This window comes from Neolamprologus multifasciatus, chromosome 1, assembly GCF_963576455.1.
Source record: "Neolamprologus multifasciatus chromosome 1, fNeoMul1.2, whole genome shotgun sequence".
NCBI lineage: Eukaryota > Metazoa > Chordata > Actinopteri > Cichliformes > Cichlidae > Neolamprologus > Neolamprologus multifasciatus.
In genome coordinates, this window is record NC_140439.1 from 7,694,922 (window position 1) to 7,721,436 (window position 26,515).

Consider the following 26,515-nt stretch of genomic DNA (forward strand, 5'->3'; position numbering starts at 1 on the left):
CATGGTCGGACCATTTGTACACTCTGCGCCAAGTATTCCACCGTTTAGCTCAGGCTTCCTTAACCCTCAATCTAGCTAAATGTGAATTTGCTAAGGCCACAGTGACATACTTGGGCAGAGAGGTGGGAAGCAGGCAGGTGCGACCTCTTAACACCAAGGTTGCAGTGATTATGGAGTATCCCACGCCTACCACCCGGCGGGAGTTGCGCCGATTCCTGGGAATGGTGGGTTATTACAGGAACTTCTGCAAAAACTTATCCTCCATAGTCCAGCCGTTGACCAACCTGCTAAGCCCTAAGGTTGATTTCCTATGGTCTGACAAGTGTCAGGATGCCTTTGAAAGTGCAAAAGCCCTCCTATGCCACACTCCCGTGCTAACTGCACCTGACTTGACGCGTCCATTCAAATTAGAGGTTGATGCCAGTGCTGTTGGGGCTGGGGCAGTACTGTTGTAAGAAGACTTGCAGGGATTGGACCACCCCATTTGTTACTTCTCCCGCAAGTTTAACAGGCATCAGGTAAATTACTCTGTCATTGAAAAGGAGACATTGGCCCTGTTGCTAGCTCTTCAGCACTTCCATGTGTACTTGGGGTCTGGCACATTACCCATTGTAGTGTACACTGATCATAATCCACTTGTATTTCTTGCCCGAATGTTTAACCACAATCAAAGACTCATGCGATGGGCCTTGCTGCTACAAGAGTACAATTTGGAGATTTGGCATATCAAAGGATCAGAAAATGTACTAGCTGATGGCCTCTCCCGGTTGTGAGTATGACTTGTTTTGTTGTCTGTCACGAATATGGAAATCTGTATATACAAAACGTGGTCTTGTATTTTAAGAGGAGGGGTGTTACGGCCCGGGCCTTGGAGGGAGTGAGACTGCCTTTTTGTTTATGCAAATCCAAGTGTGCTAGGACTCACGGACGATTGGCTGCCTGGAGATCCCATGACCACTCCCAGACCAATTGACTGGCTGATTGTCTGCACCTGGGAGTATAAAAGGCTGAAGATCCTTCACACTATGGGGAACTGCTGCTCTGAAGTGACATGCAGTGTCCTCCTCGTTGCCTCACACTTGAACGTTGTTTGTTGTGTTGCTCTTTGTTTGCTAAACCAGCTGAACTTAGTTTCATTAGAGTTTTGTGATGCTGGCTTGCCTTAGTTAACCCCTAGCTTTTATTTTGTGTGCTGCCAGCTTGCCTTAGTTAACCTTTAGCTTTTACTCTTGACTGTTTTTTCTTTATGTAATATTTGTTTGCCCAGTGGCCTGTTGAACAGCCCTGTCGGTTTTCTGTTCAAAGCTTGAAATTAAAACCTTTTTCTTTACTCAGTTTTGTGTTGGGGGCTTGTGTATGTTACTCCTTCCCTGACGCCTAGCAGAGGGGGTCGTCAACATCAGAGATATTGCAAAAAAAATAAATAAAAAAAAAATCCAAGAGCTACATCTTAGACCCTACAGGCCTTAGAAAAAGACTGAACAAATTTGGCTTGTTTGGAAGAGTTGCCTGAAGAAAGCCTCTTCTCTTTAAAAAAAAAGAACATGGAAGCAAGGCTTAGGTTTGCAAAACTGCATCTGAGCAGCTTCTGAAACAATTTCCTTTGGACAGACAAGATTAAAGTGCCAAAGGGCCATAATGTACGGCATCACGTTTGGTGACACCCAAATACAGCATATCTGCACAAACACTGTCAAGCATGGTAGTGGTGGGGTAGTTATTTGAGATTATTTGGTTTGGGATTGCTAAAGCAATGCTGTAAGTAAGAGTCGGCTCAAATTCCTCCACAGCATTGCCAGAGACCAATAAAGTCATGCAGAAAATGATTACTTGAACTTATTGCTGTGGTAGCTCTACAAACTGTTGAAACATGGGGTGTATTTCACACACATAAACTGTCGTCATATGGCTTAGTTTTTGTTAAATAGTCCTGTGGTATAATGTGTCTTGTGTTGATGTTATGTGAGGTGGTATTTAAATAATTTTAGAGCATGGTAAGGGCCAGATTAATTTATTTTACCTCCTGATATGTAAAACCTTTGAATTGAAAGGTATACTTTGTTATTCAGTGTAGTTCAGCTGCACAGCATGAGATGAAAATTTGGCCCCTTTGTTCCAAATAGCAACAAATTTGTAATGTCTAACTGGGCCAGCTGTGAGCTGATAAAGACTGCATGTTACATCAGCTTCCCAAGGTTCCCCCTACATATAGTGGTTGGGATTATTAGCACACGGTTGATTGTCTTTGAGCAATCGTATTTCTTTTTGAAATTCCCTGCTGTACAATTATCATAGAAGCCAGTGGATAGTGGGTCAAGACAGACTTAGAGGAGCAGATGCATGAACAGCATGTGGGAACATGGCAATGGAAAAGCATTTACAGTATGTGGCCTGAATTAACCAGAGGATAAGTGAAAAGTTACTTTAACTTTAAAATGTCTTTTTGGCTTTTCTGGCCCAAAGTTTATTGCCAGTTGCGTCATGCTTCTTTTTCTCTGTCTGACTTTTGATGGTTGTGTTGAGTGATGTTCTAATTATGCTTTCAAAACAGCTGAATATCAGGGCTGATTGCTAGTTGCAACACAGAGTCTGATTAACTGTCGGAAAATTCGTACAAAATAGAAGATCATGCAAATAATATAAAACTGACTTTCTAACCTGGCTGACAGATGGGAAGGTCAGATAGAGCTTGCATGGAAGAAATGCTGCAATGTTTAGTTCTCTCATTGATTTGTTTGTAAACACATAATATCATTTTGATCAGAACAATTGCTCATATAATTTACAGGCAAATTACCAAAAATTCTCTGATTGTAGCATCCCAAATGGAACCACAGATTGAAGCTTTTTCTCTGTTTTGTGTCACATTACAGAAAACATCAAATTTGTAAAGTTGCCTGTTGGTTTAGCAATTTAGAGATGACAAATTAAGAACTTAGAATTTAGACTTGCTTCCTGGTTTATATTTAAATAATCAGGATAAATATTTGATTTGGAAATGGGTTGTGCTGTCTGCTCTTTCTTCTCCTTTGAGTGGAACTATGTTCTCCTTTTTTGTTTCCTTGTTTATCTTATTTATCTTTCCATTGTAGTGAAGTTACAGCTTCTCCAGTGCTTCAAATATGTGCAGTGGGTCTAAGAAGTACACTGTTCCTTACAATCAAGAGGAAGAAAACCTTTAATACTTTTTTGCTTTTCTGAAGCCATTGTGATCTACTTCACATCTATACAGTTTCAAAATAATATATATATTGGCCATTTCACTACACACTTAGCTAATGAAGGAAGACGGACACTTGGAGCTCTCCCCCTTAAAGATCTCATAATAATATGATATTTTTTTTTGTCCAGCAGCCAGAAAATGACACTCTGCTTTGCTCATTAAAGAAGCCAGTGAGCTGGAAGGGTTTTTTTTCTTACCTGTTAAGCAGTTCATCTGCCCAGCCAAAACTATCATTAGAATAAGGGCGGGGAAAAAATCCGTTAGAGTGGAATGGGATATTAGGTTAATGACAAAGGTGCAAGGAAGCTAACTTCTTATGAAAATATGGTTTTGTTTCCTTTTGTATTTCCCAAATATTGCAGTGTGATGTTTCTATATAAATTATACAGGTTTTAAATGATAGCCAAGCCCTTCTTATATTAAAAGTGAGAAAGAATATAAATGTCACTCCAAATGAGGAATTCAGGTATACCTTTTTAATTTCCTGTGAAGGGCAGTGCCGCTCAGCAGAGCAGCAACCATTCATTACTTTATTACCTGATCATTGACGCCCCAGCTAAGAGGAGGGTACTCTGCCAAGAATAATAATGAGTTAAAATCAGGTTAATAATGCTACATGACGCTGTCTGTAACCTGTAACCTTGGCACTGATGACCTTGTTGTTGGCAAGGTTTCCGTTGGAGACACAGCATCTCTGACAGGAAAGCTCTTTTGTTTTACTGCGCTGGTGTATTGTCCCAGCTTCATAGGACACACAGTGAAAGCAGAAATTCTATGTGGCCTTTGGGTCTTTAATCAACAGGGTATCTCCAGTAAAATAAAATGCGTTTAGATCATGGGTGGCTGTTCTTCCAGGGCAGCAGCTCGTACAAACCTCTGAGTAATTACTCCTCCTGCACTTGGCAAGCTAATGAAGGAAATTTTTAAATGTCAATGAAGTGGTGGTGGTGGTTGTAAAGCCTTTTCTTCATTTGATTGTCTGCAGTGTGCTCTCCATGTGAGTCAGGCTACACAGAGCCATCTCTAACATCCGACTGGGATTTTCAATCAGTGTTGCAATCCAGCCATTCAAATGACGCAACTGTTAAAAGCGAATTATTTTCCCTCTGGGCACACTTATCACCTTAAATTAATTTAAGGCGTGAACTTGTAAACTAGCGGTCCTGATGTGAATGCATCTGGTGCTGATCAACTTTTTTGTGGTGCTGCTTGCATCAAAACTATTTCCCTCTGATCTAAATTTTTAATCAGAAAAATCCTTTAATCATACGTGTCGGTGTTGGTACAATTATTTGATCCTCTGCTGAATTTGTAAGTTTGCTCGCTTCCAAAGAAATGAACAGTCTCTGATTTCATTTTAATGAGAGAGACAGAATATCAATGAAAAATCCAGATGAAAAGTTATTTTATTAAGGTATTTTATTGTAGTTGGTAACCAGGTTTGCACACTTGAGCAGGGGAAACCCATTGTTACTAATGTTGGTCCCAACTGCCTTTCTCATGATCATCCTCACCCCCACGAGGCAAGATCACGCATGAAGCTCCAGACCAAGGGACATCAGTGGTCATTCCCTTTTCTAATAATCACTCCAGCAGTTGTCACCTTCTCACTAAGCTTCATGCTAATGGTTTTGTGGGCCATTCCAACCTTGGTCAGGTCTACAGTCTTGTCCCTGGCATCCACTGTCAGCTCTTTGGTCCTGCCCTTGGTGGTGGAGAGGTTGGAATGGAAGAACCTGATTCTGTGGATAGGTGTGTTTTATGACTTATTTTCATGGGCACACAGCCAGAATTCTATTTGGGTTAAATAAGTTACATAAACTGGGAGGAAAGTTTTAAAACTGACTGACATTAACAGATAATAGTTTAGGGTGCTTTCACACCTGCTGTGTTGAGTCCATTTAAATCAAACTCTTGTGTTTTTTTTTCCAAGACCCTTTGGAGTAGGTTGTTTCGGTCTAGTTCCAAATGAATGTTTATGGTGTGAACTTGACCAGACCTCAACCCAAATTAACTGCTAGACATACGTTTGAGCTAAAAACAAAACAACAACAAATTGCAACCAATCTGAGTCAGTCTGCACAGATGAGCGCACTCCGCTGGTTGTATTGAGTTTATATAGAGGTTGATGAGCAGCTACATCATTTTACAGCTAAATCTCTATCCTGCAGCAATTCCGTCACTACAGTATTTGTGGAGGAAATGTTGTTTCAAATCGGTTTGGGCTGGAATGTGGATATCAATAGTTCATATGAATTTATTTTTAATGTGAATTTCCGTCTATGTCGACACCTGCAGATTTTTTTTTGTCAAGTTATCGCTATATTATCAACAGATTGCATGCACTGTAGTTCTCAAGTTGACCTCATTCTAACAAACTGATAGCAGACTGACTCCATCTTACTGTCTTTCATTGCCATCTTGACCAAAGTGGGTTTTAAAACAGCAACTAACAGCGAGTAGTCGCAGACCTGATCCCCATCTCCAAAGCAACCATTTCAAAGGCAACAAAGTACCAAGTTCACTGTGCACAGTAACAATGTGGTGTGCAGGCTAATCTGATATCTACTCTAACAACAAAGAAAGACAGTTCATTGATTAGTAGGAACATGATATTGCTTCTGTTGACATTGTTTTCACATTAAAGTGGGTCCTGTTTAAAACAATACATTTGAAGCTCAATGCAAAAACATATACTGTATACCCTGTAAAATTACAAACAGCTAATGCCTGCAGTAAAGCAATGCTGTTTTGTATCTTCATCAGGCCCCTGGTATGACCCACTCTTCACTAATGTGTTACCCCTTGCGAGTTTACATGTTGACCCTCATATCAATCATTTGTTTTTGCCTAGAACAAGATAGCATGCCACTTTAATCCTCTGAATATCATTATCTCTTTTCAGCCATCCATTTTCTTAACTGCTTTTCCAATTCAGGGTCGCGGACGGGCCAGAGCCTATCCTTGCTGACATAGGGTGAGAGTACAATCTGGACAGATTGCTAGTTTATCACAGGACTGACACAGCTCAAAGGGCTACTACGGATCATTAACTCCTTTTCTTTTTGTAAAGTGTGAGCCAATATAAACTATGCTAAAAGGAAATCATCGGGACACTGGAAGCTTTCTCCTTGTTTCGTTATTTCTTTGTACTCCTGCTTAATATTCGAAGCTGCTGATGCCATATTTTTGTCTGCTTTTATATGATGGATATCTACATGCAGCCGTCATGGCCTGTGCAATGAAAAGCGTTGTCACTCAAATATTTGGCTTTGTTTTCAGGGACAGATATGAGGCTGTTAGTTCTCCCAGTAGTTTTCTTGTTTGAGGTTCACCGTTGTTTTGTGTCCAGTGTGATGGAGTGTGTCATTACCGCAGCCTTCCTCTGTTGAGCTCAGCAGGGTCCAACACACCTCCTTCAGGCAGGTGGTCAGGCTCAGGCCCCTGGTGGTGAGGACGAGGAAGAGAAGAGGAGCTTTGTACTCCAATGAGACCCAGGGGACACGCACACAGCCATACATGCACATCTTACCATCCTCGCCATCTTAGTTTCTTTCTTTTTTTTAAAGTATATCTGCAGATACAGTACAGTAGTAGTGCCTTATCAGAAAAGGACACAAGGTTCTATCACCAGATAAGGTCATTGTTGAGGTGAAGTAATTATAGATATCTGACAGCATGGTAGCAGGCATGCGTTTCCTCCGGGAACCAGGTGACAATACTAGATTAGACTCTATATCTTCATATACATACTTGTAGGTAAAACCAGTCATCCCCCCCCCCCCCACACACACACACACACACCCCAACAGGGAGGTAAAAGAATTTGGGTCGTTTTATCCATTAAACATGATACATCTGCCATCTTGTGAGGATATGTTCTAGTTTCATGGCAGCAGTTTCCTTTTTCAGGGAAGATGCTCCAGTCCTTTTCATTTAGTTTTACCCTCTCCACTTCTCCCTTTTTTCTCTTTTTTTGTACATGTTAAATAAGAACAAAAATCAAAAACACTGTTAAAAGAATCCTCTTTCTTCCCTTAAGGTTTTCTGACTCTTTGTGATTACTTGGCCTGGATTTAAAAGCGAATGGGAATATCGATTCAAATCACATGTCTGCCATCACAGAGCATAATGGCAGCATCTTTCAACCACTGTGGGTGGCAGAGCTCCAGTCTGAGCTGGTAAAGTTCAGTTCATTTTCAGCACTTAAGAGGCATGAGAGAAACTTACAGATGCCCTTTTAGAAGTAGAGGCTGCAATGACAGCTGCCCATATTTGCAGCAGTACTTTCACTGAAGTAAAAAAAAAAACCTGGGAAAAAAGAAAGAAAAGCAGCACATTATTTCACAGCCCGATTCACCATCCTCACACCACCACTGATGCAAAGGATATGATATATTGGGTGTATCAAAAAGTATTTCAAAATGCTGTAATTCCACAGTTGCCCACTGGTAATGATTAAAACAGTCTATTATCAGAATCAGAATACTTTATTGATCCCTGGGGGAAATTATTTTTTTGTTACAGTGCTCCATTATAAACAAACATTAACAAGACAGACAATACGCTAACTAAGAATAGTACAATATATACATATACATAAAGTCAATTATTAATAAATAGCTGAAAAAGAAACATGTATAGTTGTAGCAGTAAACTACTATTAGAAAGAGCAGATTTGTGACTTTCACATGGGTGCTGGTAGGTAGCGTAACAACACCAGTGGCTGCAGTGACTCCAGATGTGTTTACAAAAGTATGAGATGACTTTCACTATCATATGGACATGTCACATGTGAGCATTGGACATTTTGTGTGTAAAAAACGATTTTCAGCCATGTATTTTGAAATTTACTGTAAGTTTCTATGTCCATTTTTTTTTAAATAGCCTTTTTGAAGACAAATGATTGTTTTTGATAGAGCCTGTATTTATATTTTCTTATTGTAGCACTTGAATTTCATATTAATGACATTTAAAAGAAATATTTTTGCATCCTGAGCACCCTGTATTACATGTAGTCAGTATTGGTCAGTTTGGTTCTCAAACTCTATTAAATACATGAAAAAAACAGCACCATAAAAAAATTACAAATTAAAGGAAAATATTTCCTGAATATTCCTGAATATTTTGGGGTCATTTAGTTGATCATTTACCTTAACTTAGACTCCTGGTGTGGTTAAAATATTAATTAAAAAAAATGCAGAATAATGTTTGACTGTGTGTAGATGTAGAAATTTCCCCCCAAAATTGCACATGTCAAATTAATCCAGACATTTAGCCTGTAGTCCACAAACATAAAAAACAAATATATGTTGATATATTTTTAAATATTAAAAAAAAAGACAGTAGGGTGTACTCTGGACATAAAATGAGAAACTGAAAGAAAGGTGGACAGGTAATGGTGTACCGTTTAAAAAAATCTTTACACTTTAAAAAAAGTACACAGAATTAAAAAATAAAATGCCAGAAATATCAAACTGACAGTACACAGGCAGAGAAGCGTAGGGATACAGTATATATGTCGAAACAGACAACCAAACACCTTCACTCAGGTTGGTACCTAAATGAATGAAAGCACCATGCATGAAAGAATTGTACTTCCATTATTTTTATGTCTTTATAGGAGTATCTCACATGTCCATGTGTCTGCATAAATAAATTACAGCTGCTGTGCCGTCAGATCAGTGTAATTCCTCAGCATGACCAGAATTTGTCATTGTGTGGAAGGCGTATTGACAATACAGCAGCTTCATGACCTGTGTGTATGTTTTTGATGTGTGTGCGTGTGTGTGTGTGTGTGCATGCTTTTTTAATGCTTCCTATGTTGGTTGACAGCAGTTCTGCTACAACAAACCAGATGAGATTCAAGCATCTGTTTTTTCTGACATAACCTCTAGAAGAGGAGAAGTGGGTGAGCGTGACAGTGGGCAGTTGAGTGGCAGATTACTTCAAATTACAGGAAAATTATTTACAAGTATATGTGTATGTATTGTTTCCCAAATTGGAAAATTTTGAAATTTTGAAAAGAAATTTCCTGCAGAGGTTTTTCAAAGTAATGCCTCCAAAAGGACAGACATGCAAATGTTGTCACTTTCTCACTTTATGTGTATGTAAAGTAGAGACAATGATATGCTGTGTGAGACAGTCAATACAGCTTAGCACCTAGAATCACTGCTGTCACAGAGGTGCTACTGAGAGATAAAGTCACATAATCATTCCCTTGTGATGCCAGGCACTCTGTTCTGAAGCATCCTAAGCACTGTATATAAAGGAGGAACACAACAGTTTTTTTCTGCCTATAGCTAAAGGAAATGGTTTATGTGAACTGTAATGCAAATTTTAGGGGGTTCAGCTACAGTTATTGTAATTTTACACACAGCTACAAGCATATCTATGGAACATACAGTACACTGGCATGAAGAAAAGTGCTGATCGCAGAACTCTTCTTGCACAGAACAGTAGAAATCCACATGTAAATGAGCTGGAATTCATATCCAATCAGAGTAAATGGTCTGTAACTGAGAATCATCCCAATTATTATGAGCACATTACGGTTAGTAGGGCATAATTTGTATTCACAAAGGAAGGGTTGTCTCGTGTTAATTCTTGTACATTTTGCTCACAATATATCCCCTTTTCCCTGTCCACGTAAACTGTGATGTGGATTGTGTAATACACCTGTAGTCTAGCATGATAGCAGGATGAAAGTGTAGGCTTGGCTCACGCAGAACATTGCACATTATAGACAATTCGTTCTGAGCAGCAACATACAAAAAGTGTCTCAAGGACTTCTTAGATTGGGTGTAGACTGTAATGTTGGTCATCATTTGTGTATATTGTATATACTGAATGTATTTGGTTGTGATTCCAAAACAGTCGTTCGTTGGAATGTGAAAGGGTGTCACAGCTCGCCCACTGAAACGGTTTTATGAACAAAGACTCAACAAAGTCTTACAGTGCCTAAATTTTTAAAGATTCTCTTGGTGTGACTGGTGCTACAAACACCATCTACAACCATCAGGAATGCAGCTTGATCAAAAGATTCTGGCTGATCAATGGATTCTGGCTCTATTCTTTGAAAAAAAAAATTCGGGTAAAAAGTACAACATGAAATGGTTGAGATTCCAACAAAAGTGAAAATCTATTCGCAGCAGCAGTAGACTCATTTATGGGTACAATTGGAAGTGCAAAACAAACATGTAGATATATGATCACCTAGAAAACACATTTTCAGTCTGAACACGTTTGTTATGAAAGCTGTTTTCTCTTGGTTTGTTTTAAAAAGAAAAATCAGGTTTCGTGAGCTCACTGGACTTATACAGTGTAACATATCTAGGTTACGCATACACACATTTTCTTTTTTCTTTTTTAGTTGCCTGCAACAGTCACCAGTAATCTGCCACCCGCCTTCAGTGACTTGGCATTTCCCAGCTTGTGCTTTTGGCAGGGGATAAACTGAGAGCTTTGAGAATTATGTCCCATGGTGAGTCAAGTGATTCAAAAGGGACATTAACTCCCAATTTTGGACTTCATCTCTCTGCCAGAAGAAAGACACAAACATGACAGAAAATGTCTCAGGCTCAAATAGTGGAAAATTGAAAGTGGTCTGGAGTTTAGTGTGGTCGGCAGATATTTCGGCGAAGCAAAAGTGATGGCTGTGATTGAGACTGTTCTTTTGAAGTAAAGCTACGAAGGCTGTCAGACCTAAATAGGTTGTCTAAATTTTGAAGAAAGAAACTATCATATTTGGATTTTTCTTTTTTTTTTTTTTTGCTTTATTGTGATTGTGAAGGCAGACAGACGTGGCTTTTTCTTAGCCTTTGTGGCTTAATATTTCTTTATATTTACCTTTTTCAGTATTGAATACGAACTTTGGATGCAGTAAACCAGTATTGCTGAAATCCTGACTGCCCAAGATTACATGTACTTTATTCAGTTCAGTCAGTAAATCGTTGAAAATGAGGCGGTCTGGCAGCTTATTGAAATTGACTGTCAACAAAATATGTGCTTTGCGGTACGACGTAGATATATACAGCCTGCCATACGGTGCTTCCACACTTCCAGCAGGCCATAAGGTGGTACTTTCCACATTTCAGAATTTTCTCTTCACCTCAGCCACTCCATTACCATGAATGATACCGAGTGACTCCACAGCTGTCTGACTCTTTCTTCTATGTCTATATGTGACTCTTTCTTATTTTAACTCTTGGTGATGTATAGACAGACAATGATAAAGGTTAACTGGAGCTATGTTACATTTTTACTGGTTATGGATTAAGTGGTGCGATGGCTCCAATGGAGACCTGTTACGACTCATAGCAGCAACTACAATCAGAAGGGGGTCCTGTTATGGCTGTGGCTTAGGAGGTATAGCAGCTCATCTGCTAATCTTACTGACTGCTCCAGTGTGCAAGTATCCTTGGGCAAGCTATTGAACCCCAAATTGCTTTCTGGTGCACCCAGTGGAGTGTGAATGCTAGATAGAAATGACTTAGATGTAGAGAAAAGGTAAATGGGGAAATGAGGCACTTTGTATAAACTGTATAAAGTGCTCAAGTAAAGTAGAAAAGCACTATGTAAGACCTTTTCCATTTATTGCTAAACTTTGTCTGATTTTCTGGGGGGGGGGTTTCTCTTCACACTTGGCTGTGCATAATGCCACTGAGAGTGGATATTATTCACATGGTCATGTCAGGGAAACAGCTCTGACTTTGAGTGGAGAAGCCTCGCCCACCTTCTGCTCAAATGTTTTATTTGCAGGAGGGAAGGCACTCTGAGGAAAGTTGATGAGAAGGGTAGGGAGCTAAAATGTTTCAGCCAAAGGATGAGGGACTGGATAAAGTTACACAGTGCATGAAATAACTAAGGATCGCTTTGAATCGAATCATAAAAAGCTACTCTACTAGAGTTTAGTAGCTGTGTTAAGTTCAACTACTTTCTCAGAATACATCTGTGTAGAGAATGGGTGATTGGTGTTGTACAAATGAAGGCCTCGGGTTATAATTAACCTCTTTCCATCATGCCATATACAACTAAAACTACATTACATGTAGCATGCATAGCAAGTAGTTTTGTACATGACAGAATAGCCTGAAGTTGGCTACACTGCTGAAGATGAGTTGCCTGCAGCTCTTCATATGCTTACCCTTGCCCTTTTGTGTTCACATATTTCCTGCAATACTTGTAGCTAATCATTAAAAAAAACATGTCCTGGTGACTGTTTAAGGATTCTTTTTATTTTCCTATACATTTTTGCCAGTCTCAGTGGTAATCTCATGTGACTGTTTCACAGTAAAAGTGTTCTGAATGTACCCCACTGAAAACTTCTACTGTAAAATGTAAACTGTAGGAAGCTGCAGGATTTTTTTCAGTATGCACTTGCAGAATGTAGTTCTGATAATGCTACCGATGCCGAGTTTTTTAGAGTATTTTTTTAGCCTTGAGCAAATGGCTCAGCACAGATTCAGACCCAGGCTATCGCAATAGCTTTAAAGCATATGAGTTGTCTGCTGAATCTGGTGAACTAAACTGGTGCCCAAAGGGCTACAGTTACCAAAGATGGAAGAAACAACATACTAAAAAATTCACACTTTTGGATACTAAATTCCTTTCTTCCTCCATTTACCTTTCCTTTTATGATCAAGATTTCTAGATCAAATTAAACCACAGTCATCTGTATGGCTGGGTACCACCATGGTAAATATATATAAATATATAGAAACACAGTCACTGCAATTATTCACTGATAAAGTGTTTTGTGCGCTTGACTACAAAACTTTACCCGTTTTCATGAAATCCTTGCGAGAGACATGCACCATTGATCACACTTTACCCTATGCTAACTAGTGTATGTCCTGTGACAATCAGCAGCCAAACTGCTAATACACCCAGAAGCACATCACTGTTCTAATTGGCATTGCTGTTCTCCAGTGTGTGAAACTCCTAGTGTTGATCGCTGCTGAGCTGTTGATAGGAAAAGGTGAGGGAAGCCAAAAACAGCAAGGTTGGAGGTTTGGAAAAGGCTGGGTTGAGGAAAAAAAAAAGGTATGATCACATAACCTCTACATTCTGTATTGCGGCAACATCTTGCCCTGCAGGTGGGAAATCAAACACTTATGGTATAAATAGCCTTGAGATACTGCACCACTTTTACCCCAGCATGGAAAAAACAAAATATGTGTTTATGTCACAACATATATTTAACAAAATCAATGAATGCTAATCTACCCACTATGTTAGGTTTTTATTTTATTTTCTGTTTTATTTTTTTATTTTTTCACAAGAAGCTGTCGTAACCACGATTTGCTAGCATTGTGCTAAATATCTCACCTTCCTTTTGTCAAGGGAATGTAGATGAGCTGACACTGGCTTATTATAAGGAGTTAACACTATAAAGCTGCATGGATTAAGAGTACTTAAGAGTTTCTTAAGAATTCTTAAGAGTACTTAAGAATTAAGAGTACTCAAAAACACCCCAATGTGTTTTTGACACAAACACATTGGGGCGATCGTGGCTTAAGAGTTGGGAGTTCGCCTTGTAATCGGAAGGTTGCTAGTTCGATCCCCGGCTTGGACAGTCTCGGTCGTTGTGTCCTTGGTCAAGACACTTCACCCGTTGCCTACTGGTGGTGGTCAGAGGGCCCGGTGGCGCCAGTGTCCGGCAGCCTCGCCTCTGTCAGTGCGCCCCAGAGTGGCTGTGGCTACAATGTAGCTGCCATCACCAGTGTGTGAACGTGTGTGTGAATGGGTGGATGACTGGATATGTAAAGCGCTTTGGGGTCCTTAGGGACTAGTAAAGTGCTATATAAATACAGGCCATTTACCATTTACCAAAAAGTTATATTTGGGGTATATGACTTATCTGCTTTTCATTTTGATGATTCCTCAGCATACCACCTCCTCTATTACAGAAGTGTTGTTGTGTACTATATGGTCCTAAAAGAAAGCAAAATTGTTACTACTTTCAGTAAACTCTGTGGGCTAACATCCAGAAAGTTCAAAGGTGCGTCAGTTTGGATACTTAGTAAGTAGTGCTGGTGTACTGCCACTGCTTTTGGTAGGGTAGTGAACAATTATAACTAGGCAGGCCTTTGTCCACACCTAATTTTAAAGTCTTAGTTCTTCCTGTTAGGCAGCTAGCTAGCGTTAGCGTCGCCATCAATGCTGATGTTTGTTGTTTTAAAATTTGACTGATACTCCATTGCCCGCTAAAAAAATTAACTGGAACCATTGCTACATGTAGCCACCCACACTTGTCTATGTGAACTGAAGTATGAAGTCATAACTGCAAGTCTAAGTATAGAAGTATGAGATTTGAGACAGAACACAATAAAGAAGAAATCAGCTTTCTACTCATATTGGTTCCTGTTGTGAGAAAGAGGAAGGAAAAGCTGTCAAATTATTCTCTGACATCCTCAAAGAGGCCCATTGCAGCCCACTGGCATCTGTAAGCCCACCTTACTGGAAGGAATAAATGGTGCCGAATGACACTGAGGATGTTTGCTTTGATAATGCCAAAGCCTGTTTGTGTCTGTGTCAGGAGTCGGGCGGTTAATCCAGCCTACATTCCAGGTCCTGATATTAATGCCGTGTTTGAGAACCGTTGGGCTAGACTGGCTGTCATGCTTGAGGAGAGCAGCCGTTGCTTTATGCTGTCTGCTTTCTATGAAAGGAAGGGGGTGTATGGGAAGGAGCAGGGACACATATTCTGTCGGATTTACTTTTCTATTCAGTTGCGTTGGATCAGTACCTCGTTCCAGGCCAGCACAAAAAGAGAAACCTTTCTGTATCTGTGTTGTTATCAAATCATAATTGTTTTTTTCTTCTTTTTTTTTTCCTGTTTCTTTTGCAGAATTTATGAGCGGGTGATAGACCCTCCCCAGATGGAACTCACCCCAGGCAGTGGAGTGTGGCTTGGCCAGCATAGCCACAGACATGGTCTGTTTAAGGTAAGACTCCACAGATAATATGCACACTTTATGCACCTTAGCGTGTTTCACATTCAACATTGCCAGGTATAATTGGGCAGATTTACAGTAGGTTGTGTGGGGGAAGAACACCAGCTGTAAGATGCAAGAGTAAAGTATGGAGGACTTACAGAGGAGCTGCAAAAAGCACAGCTTGAGCTTTTCCTCCCTTGTTTCCAAGCCCATCACAATGATGTCGATTTTTAATCTGTGCTTGTTTTCCTCCAGCTTCTGCATGCATTCGCAGCAGGGAGCAGACATGGCAGGGAATCACGAGGACATGCACATTCCCTTGATATTCCTACCTCTACTGCCCACCCGTCATGCAATCAATGGGCCTTTTTTGTCTTTGTAACACTGATTAGCCAATAGGCCCTTTTGTGGTGTGATTTATGTCTCCTCTTCATGCTTTGACACTATCGCTGCTGCACATGAGCACCATTCCTTCTCCGTTTACCTCCTCCTTCATCCCTTCTTGCATCAACACTTCAAGGAACTCCTTCTTTTAGTCAAAGACTCTGGTCTTGAAAGACAGAGCCCCATCAGGCAGTTCCCTACCTGCAGTCAGCTCGGTGCCTTCCATGTGCAGGGAGCACTAAAAAGTGTTTGTCAGCAGCGAAGACAGACAGTGTGGAAGAGCGAAAGCTTGTGTGAAGAGACTGAGGCAATGAGGAAGTTCTCCCTTCCGATTGACGCAAAGTTAAGATGAGAGATCGTGTCTGACAAGTGCAGTAGCTCATTGTATCAGTGACATGCTGCTTTGTGCATGATAAAGGTTATTTAGAGCTGCGCGTTTCCCCTCCTGTTCACATCATTAGTTGTTACAGGAAAAGTGACGTCCAGATGTCTGAGACCTCCAGATTCACCTTTTCTTGAAAATGTAGTGCTGTTATTTTTTACATTGCAGTTGATAATATTAGATGAACAATTCAAAACCCTGTTTTCTTTTTTGATTGCATGGAATTCATTCATACTGGTACAACTTTTTTTTTTTTATTCATGTTGTTCCAAAGAGCTTCTCATGAAGTCAAGAATCCTTAGCTTCCTGTGCTCCTCTCTTTGAACACTTCAGTGTAGCCACAATTTCACGCTTAGAAAACCCCTCTCAACTAATGACACTTCCCCTGAATTCTTTTGCTATCTTTCCCACTATCACAGTGCTACTTAGTATGCAGCGTTTTAGCTGGAAACTTGAGGTGCAGCCATTTTTAGCAGATGAACAGTAGCTACAAGTTTATGTAGTTTTGTACAAGCCGGGTAGGTCAAATCCATGTCAACGGAAGGCAATTCCTGTGAGGGATCCAGCTCAAAAGTGTCCTTTAGTCTGAGAGAATTAACACGGTCATTGCTGCAAATGCGTTTTGCCGTTTTGAAATAATGCAGAGATGCGTTCTTTATTTTACTGTTATTACTTATAAATGTCCAGCTGTATGATTACTTCCAGGCTTACATAGAAATGTAGGAGAATTTGGATCCGGTCTGTTAGACGCACTTGTATATTTGTCCCTGCCTGCATGCATACAGGTCACATGTTGCTCATAAAGCAACCTCTGAAATCGTAACAATGGTTTGTGTTCCAAATAGCATCCAAGATCCTGCTAAAGGAGGCGAGTTACCTACTTACATTTAAACCCACATTGTCTACTTCTCCTTTTCTTTTTAATTATTGTTCCTTTGATTGTGTTGTTGGAAAAGAAAATGTGGTGAAATATACCAGTTGTAAGCTGTTGTTTTTTTTATTTCCCAGCCTTTCATATTTATATACCTGTATTTAAAGCACAGGGACACAGCATGCCTCCAACAATACACCATTAGTACCTCTAAGTCATTAGTTTAATCTGTGCACAAAGAGAATGTAGAAAGTTTGAAAATGTGGCATTGTCCAACTTCTTTGCTATTCTCCTCACACACTCCCTATTGCTCCTTCCTTTAACCCGCTAAAGACGGGGGGATAAACTTAGGTCTCCTCATGTCTAAAGCTGAGAAGGGATTGTTGGGAAACGGGAGCGGAAAAAAAATAAATAAAGAGGCAAGAGGTGAAGGGAAGAGAAAAATAGCCAAGAGCTATAGAAGTAACACTGCAGATAGAGATAGGGGGTGAAATAAAGCAGCAGCTGTAATCTATCGCATTCAGTGTGCGGGAATGGGATAATGATAAGAAGGGCTAACTAGGCCTTTAAATAAAGCATATTGAGCCCTTGCAGTAGCTTGGGATGCTCTTCATCCTCTCAACACTCCTCCTCCAGGGAACCTCTCCATCTGAGGGAGCAACTGTAATAAATTATCTTTATCTAGAATCCATTGTGCCAAGGATGCTGACTCCTCAGGGATGCCGCAAGCTCGTTTGGAACCGCTGCTTTTGTGAAACGCTCTATGTTTCATGCACTACAGGACAATAATGAATCTAGTATGGACAATGATGGAAAGCCTGAATGCATTACATAAGGCGGTGTGAAGTTTCAGGAGTCAACGTCTCCTTTACCTTACCTGCGTCTCACTTTGTCCTCTGTTGCCCGGTTGTTTAAATTACTTTCTTTTTCTTTTCTTCACGCACCTCATCTTTTTCAGTGCATCACTCAAACATTACCATTTTATCCTTTGATATGTTCGCTCTCTTCAACCCAGTATCAGTGGTAATACAGTAATAATACAATACAGGCTGAGGTTAATTCAGCCTACTTTATAAAGTAAAATGGAAAAGAAACTCTTGAGATGAACGGGAAATTTGCATATTTTGGAATAAATTTGAATTTTTTGAAGAGCTGAACTTTAAAAAATCCTCTGTTTTCCTTGTAGTTGCTCTGCATTCCCTTGTTCATAGTTTAAGAGTAGGGTTTATGGCCTACAGATTTTTATATCAGTGTATGAATCATTTGTATTTTTTCGAAAGTACTAGTTGCTGGACAGATAAATAAGACTCTGCCATTATTCATTTCTAAAGTTTCCTTACCATAAGCGCATAAAATAAATTCTCAACTCTTAAAACACGATTCTATGTGCTTAAATTTAGGTTAACGTCCTTGTTATGTCACAGAGTGTGTATATCAGGAGGGCTCCCATTAGGTTCTAGTGCAAAATAATTTTCCATGCAATTGGACGACTTTTACAGCTAAGTAAACTTTTCAAACATCATTGTTTGAAACTGAAGCTGAAGAAATTGTGTGCTCACAGCATAAGAGGTTCATGTGTGTGTATGTGGGTTGTCGGGTTTTTTTGCTCAAAAACAGAACAATCCACTGTTTACTTACCTATGTGTGGCATTACAGCAGGGTGTAATGAGCTGTCTCTCAAGTCTGCATATGGGGGTCAAAGTTTTTACTGTTCCTTTATGCCCTTTTGATAGGTCAATACAAACACAGTTAATAACATTTGATGACCTTCAGACCCCGCTAGAACACAGAAATGTCATGTTGTGCATGATCAAATAGAGGGAAAAGTACTGCTGAATAAAATCTCTTCCAGGATAATAAACGTCTGTCAGTGCTGCCTGCAGGCAAAGCTTTGGCCAACCTGGCCTTTAGGGCGTCACTGAGTGAAATAAGTATTTGATACTCTATAACCCAGCTAGAATTTTGGCTCCCACAGATTGTTTGACTGACTGATTGTAATCTCAATCAATGACAGTCAATTGCAGATACTCTGGATCTCAACTCCTATATAAAGCACACATGTCTACAGGATCAATTTCTTCCATTGCCACATCTTCACTACTGTAGGCAAGACCAAAGAGCTATGAAAGGTAGTCAGGGACAAGATTGTAGAGCTACACCAGGCTGGAATGGCTACAAGACCATCAGCAAGAAGCTTGGGGAGAAAGTGACAGCTGTCTTAGGGATTATCCAGGGATGCAAGAAATGGCCACCGATTGCCCTCAGTCTACAGCTCCATGAAAGATTTTGCATTACAATACGGGACAAAACTATACAGGAGGGGCTTATTAATGATCTGAAGGCAGTTCGGACCACAGTCCACAAGAACGCCATGTTTGGAGGAAGATAAATGCTGGGTATTACCCAAAGAACACAAACCACACAGTCAAGCATGGAGGTGGAAATATTGTGCTTTGGGGCTGTTTTTCTGCTACAGAATGACTTCTAATTGAGAAGCAAGTGGACAGCGGCCATGTACTGTAAAATCTTTGAAGACAACCTCCTTCCCTCAGCCAGAACACTGAAGATGGGTCATGAATGACATGAATGACTAGCAGCAGCCAGTAAACCTGAAGGATTTAGAGAGTTTCAGTAAAAAGGAGTGGGCCAAAAATCCCTCATAAGATGTGTGCAAACCTCCACTACAAAAACCATCTTACCGCTGTGCTTGCCAAGAACTAAGTCATATTTTGCTTGCATATAAAATAGTTATTTCACTCAATGACATGCAAATCGGTTCATCACTTTTATGTAATGTGTTTTTTCTGGACTTTTTGGTTGATATACTGGCTCTTTCTGTTAAAATAAAACTACTATAATAATTAGAGACTTAATTTCTTTGGAATTGAACAAACTTACAAATTGAGCAGGGGATCAAATAATTATTTTCTCCACTGTAATTTCATAGCAGTAATTGTTGAACGGACACATAGACACAAATACTTCCATACCTGGATGAGCACCACTTTCATCAGCCATATTCATTCCTTTTCCCCATCCTTAGTCTGAACCAAACTTTAAATCAATCCTTCCCTTGAATCCAAATCCCAAAGGCCAACCAAAGCTTGAAGGTGCCCAGAAAGCCAAGGTTGCATCACTTTGAGGAAAGCCACTGGTTTCTCAGGAATGCAGAAAACTCACACACACACGCACGTACACACACACACACACACACACACACACACACACACACACACACACACACACACACACAGTCTATGTGTGCCATCTTTAATTATTTGGGCATGCTGATTGAGCCATATACTTCTAGAAACTGGCCTTTTTTGTTTGTGCATGTTTTTAGTACATTTGTACATTTTTACATTTGAAATTATTTGCAAAAGTATTTAAGTTACAGGCACAGAACGAGTATGAGCTTGACCTGGGGACTCCCTGCCTTGGTTTAACAGTATTTTAGAGGACAGTTTTATACCAAAATTGAGGAATTACCCCTTTTTTTAATTCAATGGACCAAATATAATTGAACAGGTGATACTTTAGAAAAATTACCAAACTTAACTGCATTTTTTAATTGCTTTCTCTCTACAGTGAAGCACACTGACTTCAATGCGGCTGAACTGACAATTTTCAGCTTTATACGAAAGATGTTAATATTCACATCAGATGAACAGCGTAGGAACTCTAGTCTGTACTCAGTGCCAGGCTGAAATACTAATTAAGTCCTACAGTCTGGAGTCGGCTCAGGCCAGTCTTCACACATTTAAAGCAGGTCAGAGGCTAAAAAAAATTTCGACAGAGTATTTTCTTTTCTATTTTCTGTTTATTGAAATCTTTTATTCTCAATGTTACATCGTATCAAAGAAAGTCCCACTGCAAATATCTATATCTCAGTGGTATCGTCTTGTTCATTAACATTGTTGATGTGATGTTGACAATGTTTTCAAGCTGAAAGCACACCGTCTGATGTGCACTCGTCTTTACCTCAGTTTTGAATCGAAATATTAATAGCGTTTGTCTGTCCTGATAAATCATGAAGGTAATCTAGTCCTAACAAACTGTTAACTTAGCCATTTAGTGAAGTGGAAAAAATTACCATCAGTGTTTAATTACTGTAGCTCTTTTCAATATGTCTGCATTTGTAATCAGTGACCAGCAGGCCATTCAAAAGCCTAGGGCATCCCAGCTGACACTGGGTGAAGGTCCATCAAGGGCTGAGACACAAACACTCGCGCGCTCACTTGCGTGAATCAGGTTGCAGTCATTAGTTATCGCTAGCACGCCTGCAAACACGGGGAATTATGCCCGGACAAGAGGTCAACCGCTAACTTGCCCCTCTTATTCATTTCAAATCCAATGTGCATAGATAAAAAACCGAGAAAGGTGTCACTGTCCTATACTGTATGCAGCTTAAAATACAGCTGTATGATGCTCTCATACTGCAACACTGACAGTGTGGTTCACAGAGACAAAGTTTGACAGTGCAACATATGTACTGTATACGTGTATGTTTTATGTCTGAGAGAGGGGAGTTTTTATGACCTCTGTTCAAATTGCTCACTGATCACTGACAGTGATGTGCGGTCAGAGCTGCTGTATTACACCACTGGGACAGGCATCTGTGATCTACACCTTCATTTCCATTCAATGTGACACTGACAATCTTTTCTTCACCATCCACTGCCCACACCGCCCGTATGTGTGAGAGAAAGTGTGTTTGTGTGTGCGTGTGTGTGTGTATCCTCAGTCTGTGCTGCAATCCTGTTTGCCTAGAGGCTCCCTAACTCTCTTTCTGTGAAATAAAGGCAGGTGTTGCTTGCATCACAAGGCCAGACCAAATGCACTGTAAATAGATTTGACACACACAAATAGCAGAGAGGACGATGCAGATTGTGCTTGCGGTATAGAATTCTAATGTCCTTCCAGCATGTGTTATCAGGCACCGCTTCGAAGGAATGGAGAGAGTATATTACCCCCTGTGGTGCATGTATGTGTGGGCAAGCCTGCGTGTCACTAGTTCGCTTTTCCATTAGAGATGGTGCCTTTTTTCCAAGATTGTTCCTTGTGGTCATCATGAAGCCTGTATTTACCAGTCGTCCACCTCTAGAGATAGCCTGTCATTCAGGGTGATTGACAGCCAGTCTTTTAAAAGAGAGAACTTTCAGTCATAAGCCACATACCACTGCCTGTGTGTGGCTTTTACTCTAGTTCAGTTAAAACTGATGCTGTAAGTAAAGTGCAAGAGTTAGTTTTTAAACAGCTGCGCTTGTGAATTCTGACCATTTCTGAAATACTAGACACTGGTTCTTCAGCAGTCAGTTCCAAACTTGTTTTTAAATTGCTGTCTGTAGTTGAATGCTGATTCTACATAGTTTCTAACATTGCACTTTCAAACAAGGAAGCTCTCTGTCCTCTTTGATTCAGGTGTGGAATGAAAACACTCCACTTGGAAACAATAGAATGAGAATACAGACCCTTTTGTTATTAGTAAGCAGATATCTTTCCTTTCCTATAAAGTAGAAATTCTTCCTTGGTATTCTAAAGAGCTTGGAAAGAAAAGCATCTGGACTTCTCTAGGTTTCTTGAACATGTTTCACCTCTCATCTGAGAAGCTTTTTCAGTTCTAAGAGCAATTGGTGGAGAGTCCCAGATTTTAAGCCCTGTGGGAGTGTCATGGACCCCCTATTCTCTGCCTAATCACACAAGCAAAGGTGTGAAAATGGGTGTAGGTCACAATCAGCCAAGGTTTCAGGTGAACCATTGTGAAACCTAGGCTACGTCCACACTAGCCCGGATAGATTTGAAAACGGCGTTTTCGTCTGCAAACGCTCCGCATCCACACTAGCGTTTTCAGTCTTTTTCACAGAGTTGTGTCGCCCACAAAACGTCCGAAAACATTCACGTTCCAGTTCTGCACATGCGCAAAAGCGAGTGAGACTTAAGAATTTGAAGAAAAGCTATCTGGAGCATGTACAAACAGATATTAATCTTTTTTAGGGCTGTCAAAATTGAGAGCGATCAAAACAACTGCTATATAATGCCCTCCGCTATCTTTGTTTAATTGGTCACATGACTGCATCACATGACTAAAATGTGTTATAGTTTTAGTCTGCGTTTTCGAGTGTCCACACTGCTATGGGACAGCTCCGTTTTGAAATGTATGGGTTTGCGAGAGCGTTTTCAAAACGCTGCTTTTTTCCTCAGGGAAAACGCAGTCTCATTGTGGACGTAGCCCTAGTTCAACGTTTATTAGACTCTGAGTCACAATGTTGGTGAATCTGTAAAGAGTATTCGTGAGTTCGCAGCAGATCATCTCTCATTTCTCAGGTATAGTCTCACTTTTCAAAATTATATTAAACAATCTTGTCAAAAAGTCCATCGCCCTTCTTTCCTAGACATCTTCATCCTGATCATAGCCCTCATGTCCTGATTACTGATCCTTCATCAGGTCCTCAAAGTAGTCCTTCCATCTTCTCAGCACACTCTCTTCACTTATTAACACATCATCTCTTCATCTCTGTCCTTAATCACCTTAATCTGCTGCACATCCTTTCCAGCTCAATTTCTCTGCCTAGCCAACTGATGTTCATGAGCCGCATGTGTGAGCTTTGAGTGAAAAGTCTAAATAACTGACAGTTTTAAATGGATTTATTTTATTTATTGACCAAATTTACTTTTTTTTCTTTTTGTTTGTTTTTAGTAGTAATTGACAATAGTGAATATCAAACATGTACCTGCTAAACAGAAGTACTTTTTTTCTTTGTGAGCACATTAATGTGCTCAAATGGGATCCATTATGGTCTTCCTCATTTTCTATCGCACATGTGTCATCATAATGGTGAATGATGTTTGAAATGATGAAGTCAGTGTATGAGCAAGCTATCTAGGAGTCAGAAGCTGAAGCGTTTTACTGCTTTAGGTGCTCTGTTTCAGACCATTTTTTTCAACTCTTGGGTCTGTATGGTGTCAGTAGTGTCCTTATATGGTCGTCTCAGGCACGCCGCTCTAGCCATGAGCAAAGAAGACACACCCACCTGCTGTTTAAATCTCCTGTCCCGGGATTTGCCAAAGGCTGTGTTTAAACTGTTGTAAATAACTTGTTGGCCTGTAATCTGTGAAACATATGTCAAACCCATCTCCACTGAATGATGAAAAGTCATTCTGAGCCACAATCAACATTCTTGTCACAAGGGTAGAATGACTCTGTTTACCAATATAAAAACATTTCACATAAAAAAACACATAGAAACATTAATTTTGACACAACACTGGCAGCTAACCAGAAGATAGCTGGGAGGGGAAGAGGGCTATAGGGGCATGTGTCATACAGTGGGTGGAGTGACGGGGTTTGCATTAAGGCCCAGTGTAAGATAACTAGAGGTTATTTCTAAGTCTAAATCGTGAAAGCTACACTAGTCAAGCCCAAGAGTGTGATTGTGGAGATAGAAATGAATATGTCTTTATTTATATTGTCTCCTTTTCTCTTTTCACTTCACCCTCCCTCTCTGTTGCCAGGGCATCATTCAGGATGTGAAGCTGATTTTTGCTCCCAACGGCTACATCACACAGTGTCCAAACCTTAACCGTAGTAAGTACCGTGATTAAATTCATGCATAGTATTGAGGATTAACAACATGATAGAAAAAAAAAAATTTCCCATTAGTGTGTGCTATTAAAAAAAACAAACTGTAATGGGTTGTGTGTCAGCTGGTGGTCACCTCTATGAAAAGCTTTGAAAGGCTCCGTCTCCTCAGGTAAAACCTCTCTCCATTTTTGTCTCCTTCCTCTGCTCTGGCAACGTGGCTTTATTGCGCTGTATTTCAGATTCAGTGCAGCCTCCTCTCTCTTTGGCTCCTCCATCTGTTTACTGTCAAAAAACAGATTAAGATACAGGGCCACCGCTGCACTACTGTCTCTGTCATTTGATCAATAAGGCAATCACACCTGGGTGCTTTATTGCTGATACTAACAACAGGCTCAATCCTAAGACAAAGAGTGTACAGCTATGTAAAGCTTCCCTTTTGTTTACTGTTGGGTGAGCTGTGGCCAAATAAATGTAGTCATTCTAATGATTTCTGTCCTTTCCTCTGTTGATCTCCTATTTAAATGCTTTCCTGTTGCTTTGCTTTTCTTTGTCTCTTCTTTGTTTTGGTGCTTGCTGTTCATCCCTTGAGCCTGTCCCACCTGCAGTGATTTCCTGAGCCTGGTGCAAGGCATCATGGACCTTCAGGAACTACTGGCTAAGATGACCTTGAAGGTGCGAGCAAAGAATAACCTCCCACACAGAAAACTGCTATAACTGAGTCACAAGGGAATTAGAACCCTAGGAGAATGTCCAGTATGGTGTACCACCGCAGTAAAGAGAGGTTTTTCAGATAAAAGAAACAGCCAATTTGCAAAATGCTGGCAACCATGTCTTAAAGGCTTAAATAAGGTACCAACTAATACCTTTTTCAAGTTGCAATCTGACATGTAAATAAAAAATAAATGAAAATGAATAAATAACTTCCTTCTTCAGTGCAGCTGGAGAAATCCAGCCCCTTTGATTTTGTTGCCGCTTTTACTGAAGCACATTGTTCTGTCTCTTCTGAAGTCAGCGTCTCGTTTTTGTTTAATTTCAACAACACGGTGCTCAGTAAAGACATAAGTTATTGTTAGGGAAACAAAAAAGAAACCATAATCTGTCTTTAGAAAATATGATTATTCCGCCTGTTATTATTGTGAGCACGAATCAAAGCAGTTTTCAAAAAGAAAAATACAAAAGATAATAACGTGCACGGGAAAGGAAACAGAAAACAGACAGTTACTTTGTCCCAAATGGTCGTTCTGTTTTTACAGTTTTCACTTTGAATACAATTACTCCACAACAATAGAAATAAATGTGAATGCACCCACTTTGTTAAAGCTCCTTGGTCATGCAAATTACTTGTTTATAGAGTAAAAATGTTGATGGTAAACCTCATAGTGACAAAGTTAATCCCACTTAGCAAATGTTCAGCGTCTAAACAAAATTTAGATTTGGTCAAAAAATGAAAGTGAGCTGTCTATAAAATGTGCACCTTTAAAAGAGAAACCAGCAAATGCATCAAATACCTAACCCAGATCTTTCTTGTTATACGACATTGCTTAGCACCACATCACCATGCCACCAAGTTTATGAATACAATATCTTGAGAACAAGGTTCTGTAGGATTTTCAAACTGATGCCATTAGTGCATCACCTAAAATATCTGACATGTTCAAATGTTGGTCACCTTTTTTGAAAATCTTATGAACACGATAAATCGAGAAAGATGTCACCTAGGATTTTCAAATTCATACCATACGAGTTTCAGTCTCAAAATCATCAGAGGTCAACTTTTCTGAAAATCACCTAGTATTATCAAATAATACCACAGGTGAATCTGCTTGGAGGCTGAGGGCAGCAGCACTGGCAGTGTTTTTTGACCAGTAGCAATCATTGAAAGCTATGAGATTCTGATTTTGATAATGATCTTTATTTATTGCTTTCCAATGTATTGTTCTTTCTCTTGGTGTTTTACACCCTGGACAAAGGCCTCACACTATGCCACACCTTTACTGTTTTCAGTACTGTTTAAGCAGTATAAAGGCTTTCTACATCATTATAGCATGTTTGATATTAGGGTTTTCACACACATAACGGACATGCGAACCAGGGTTCATAAAGGTGTCATGAAATGATGACTGCACTGGTACAA

The 26,515-nt window shown here is 39.9% G+C and overlaps 1 protein-coding gene across 2 annotated transcripts in view; it reads left to right on the forward strand.

Annotated features, from left to right (window-relative positions):
- The window catches only part of LOC146525257 (protein kinase C-binding protein NELL1-like), a 788,406-nt gene that overhangs the window by 72,215 nt on the left and 689,676 nt on the right, over positions 1–26,515 (forward strand). For both annotated transcript variants that reach the window (XR_014876049.1, XM_085172545.1), the window contains exons 5-7: positions 15,075–15,171; positions 24,312–24,384; positions 24,971–25,053. Coding sequence is in view for 1 of the 2 variants with exons in the window: in XM_085172545.1 (XP_085028671.1) it covers positions 15,075–15,171; positions 24,312–24,384; positions 24,971–25,053 (253 nt within the window). In the remaining variant the exon portion in view is untranslated. The remainder of the gene's footprint in view (positions 1–15,074; positions 15,172–24,311; positions 24,385–24,970; positions 25,054–26,515) is intronic.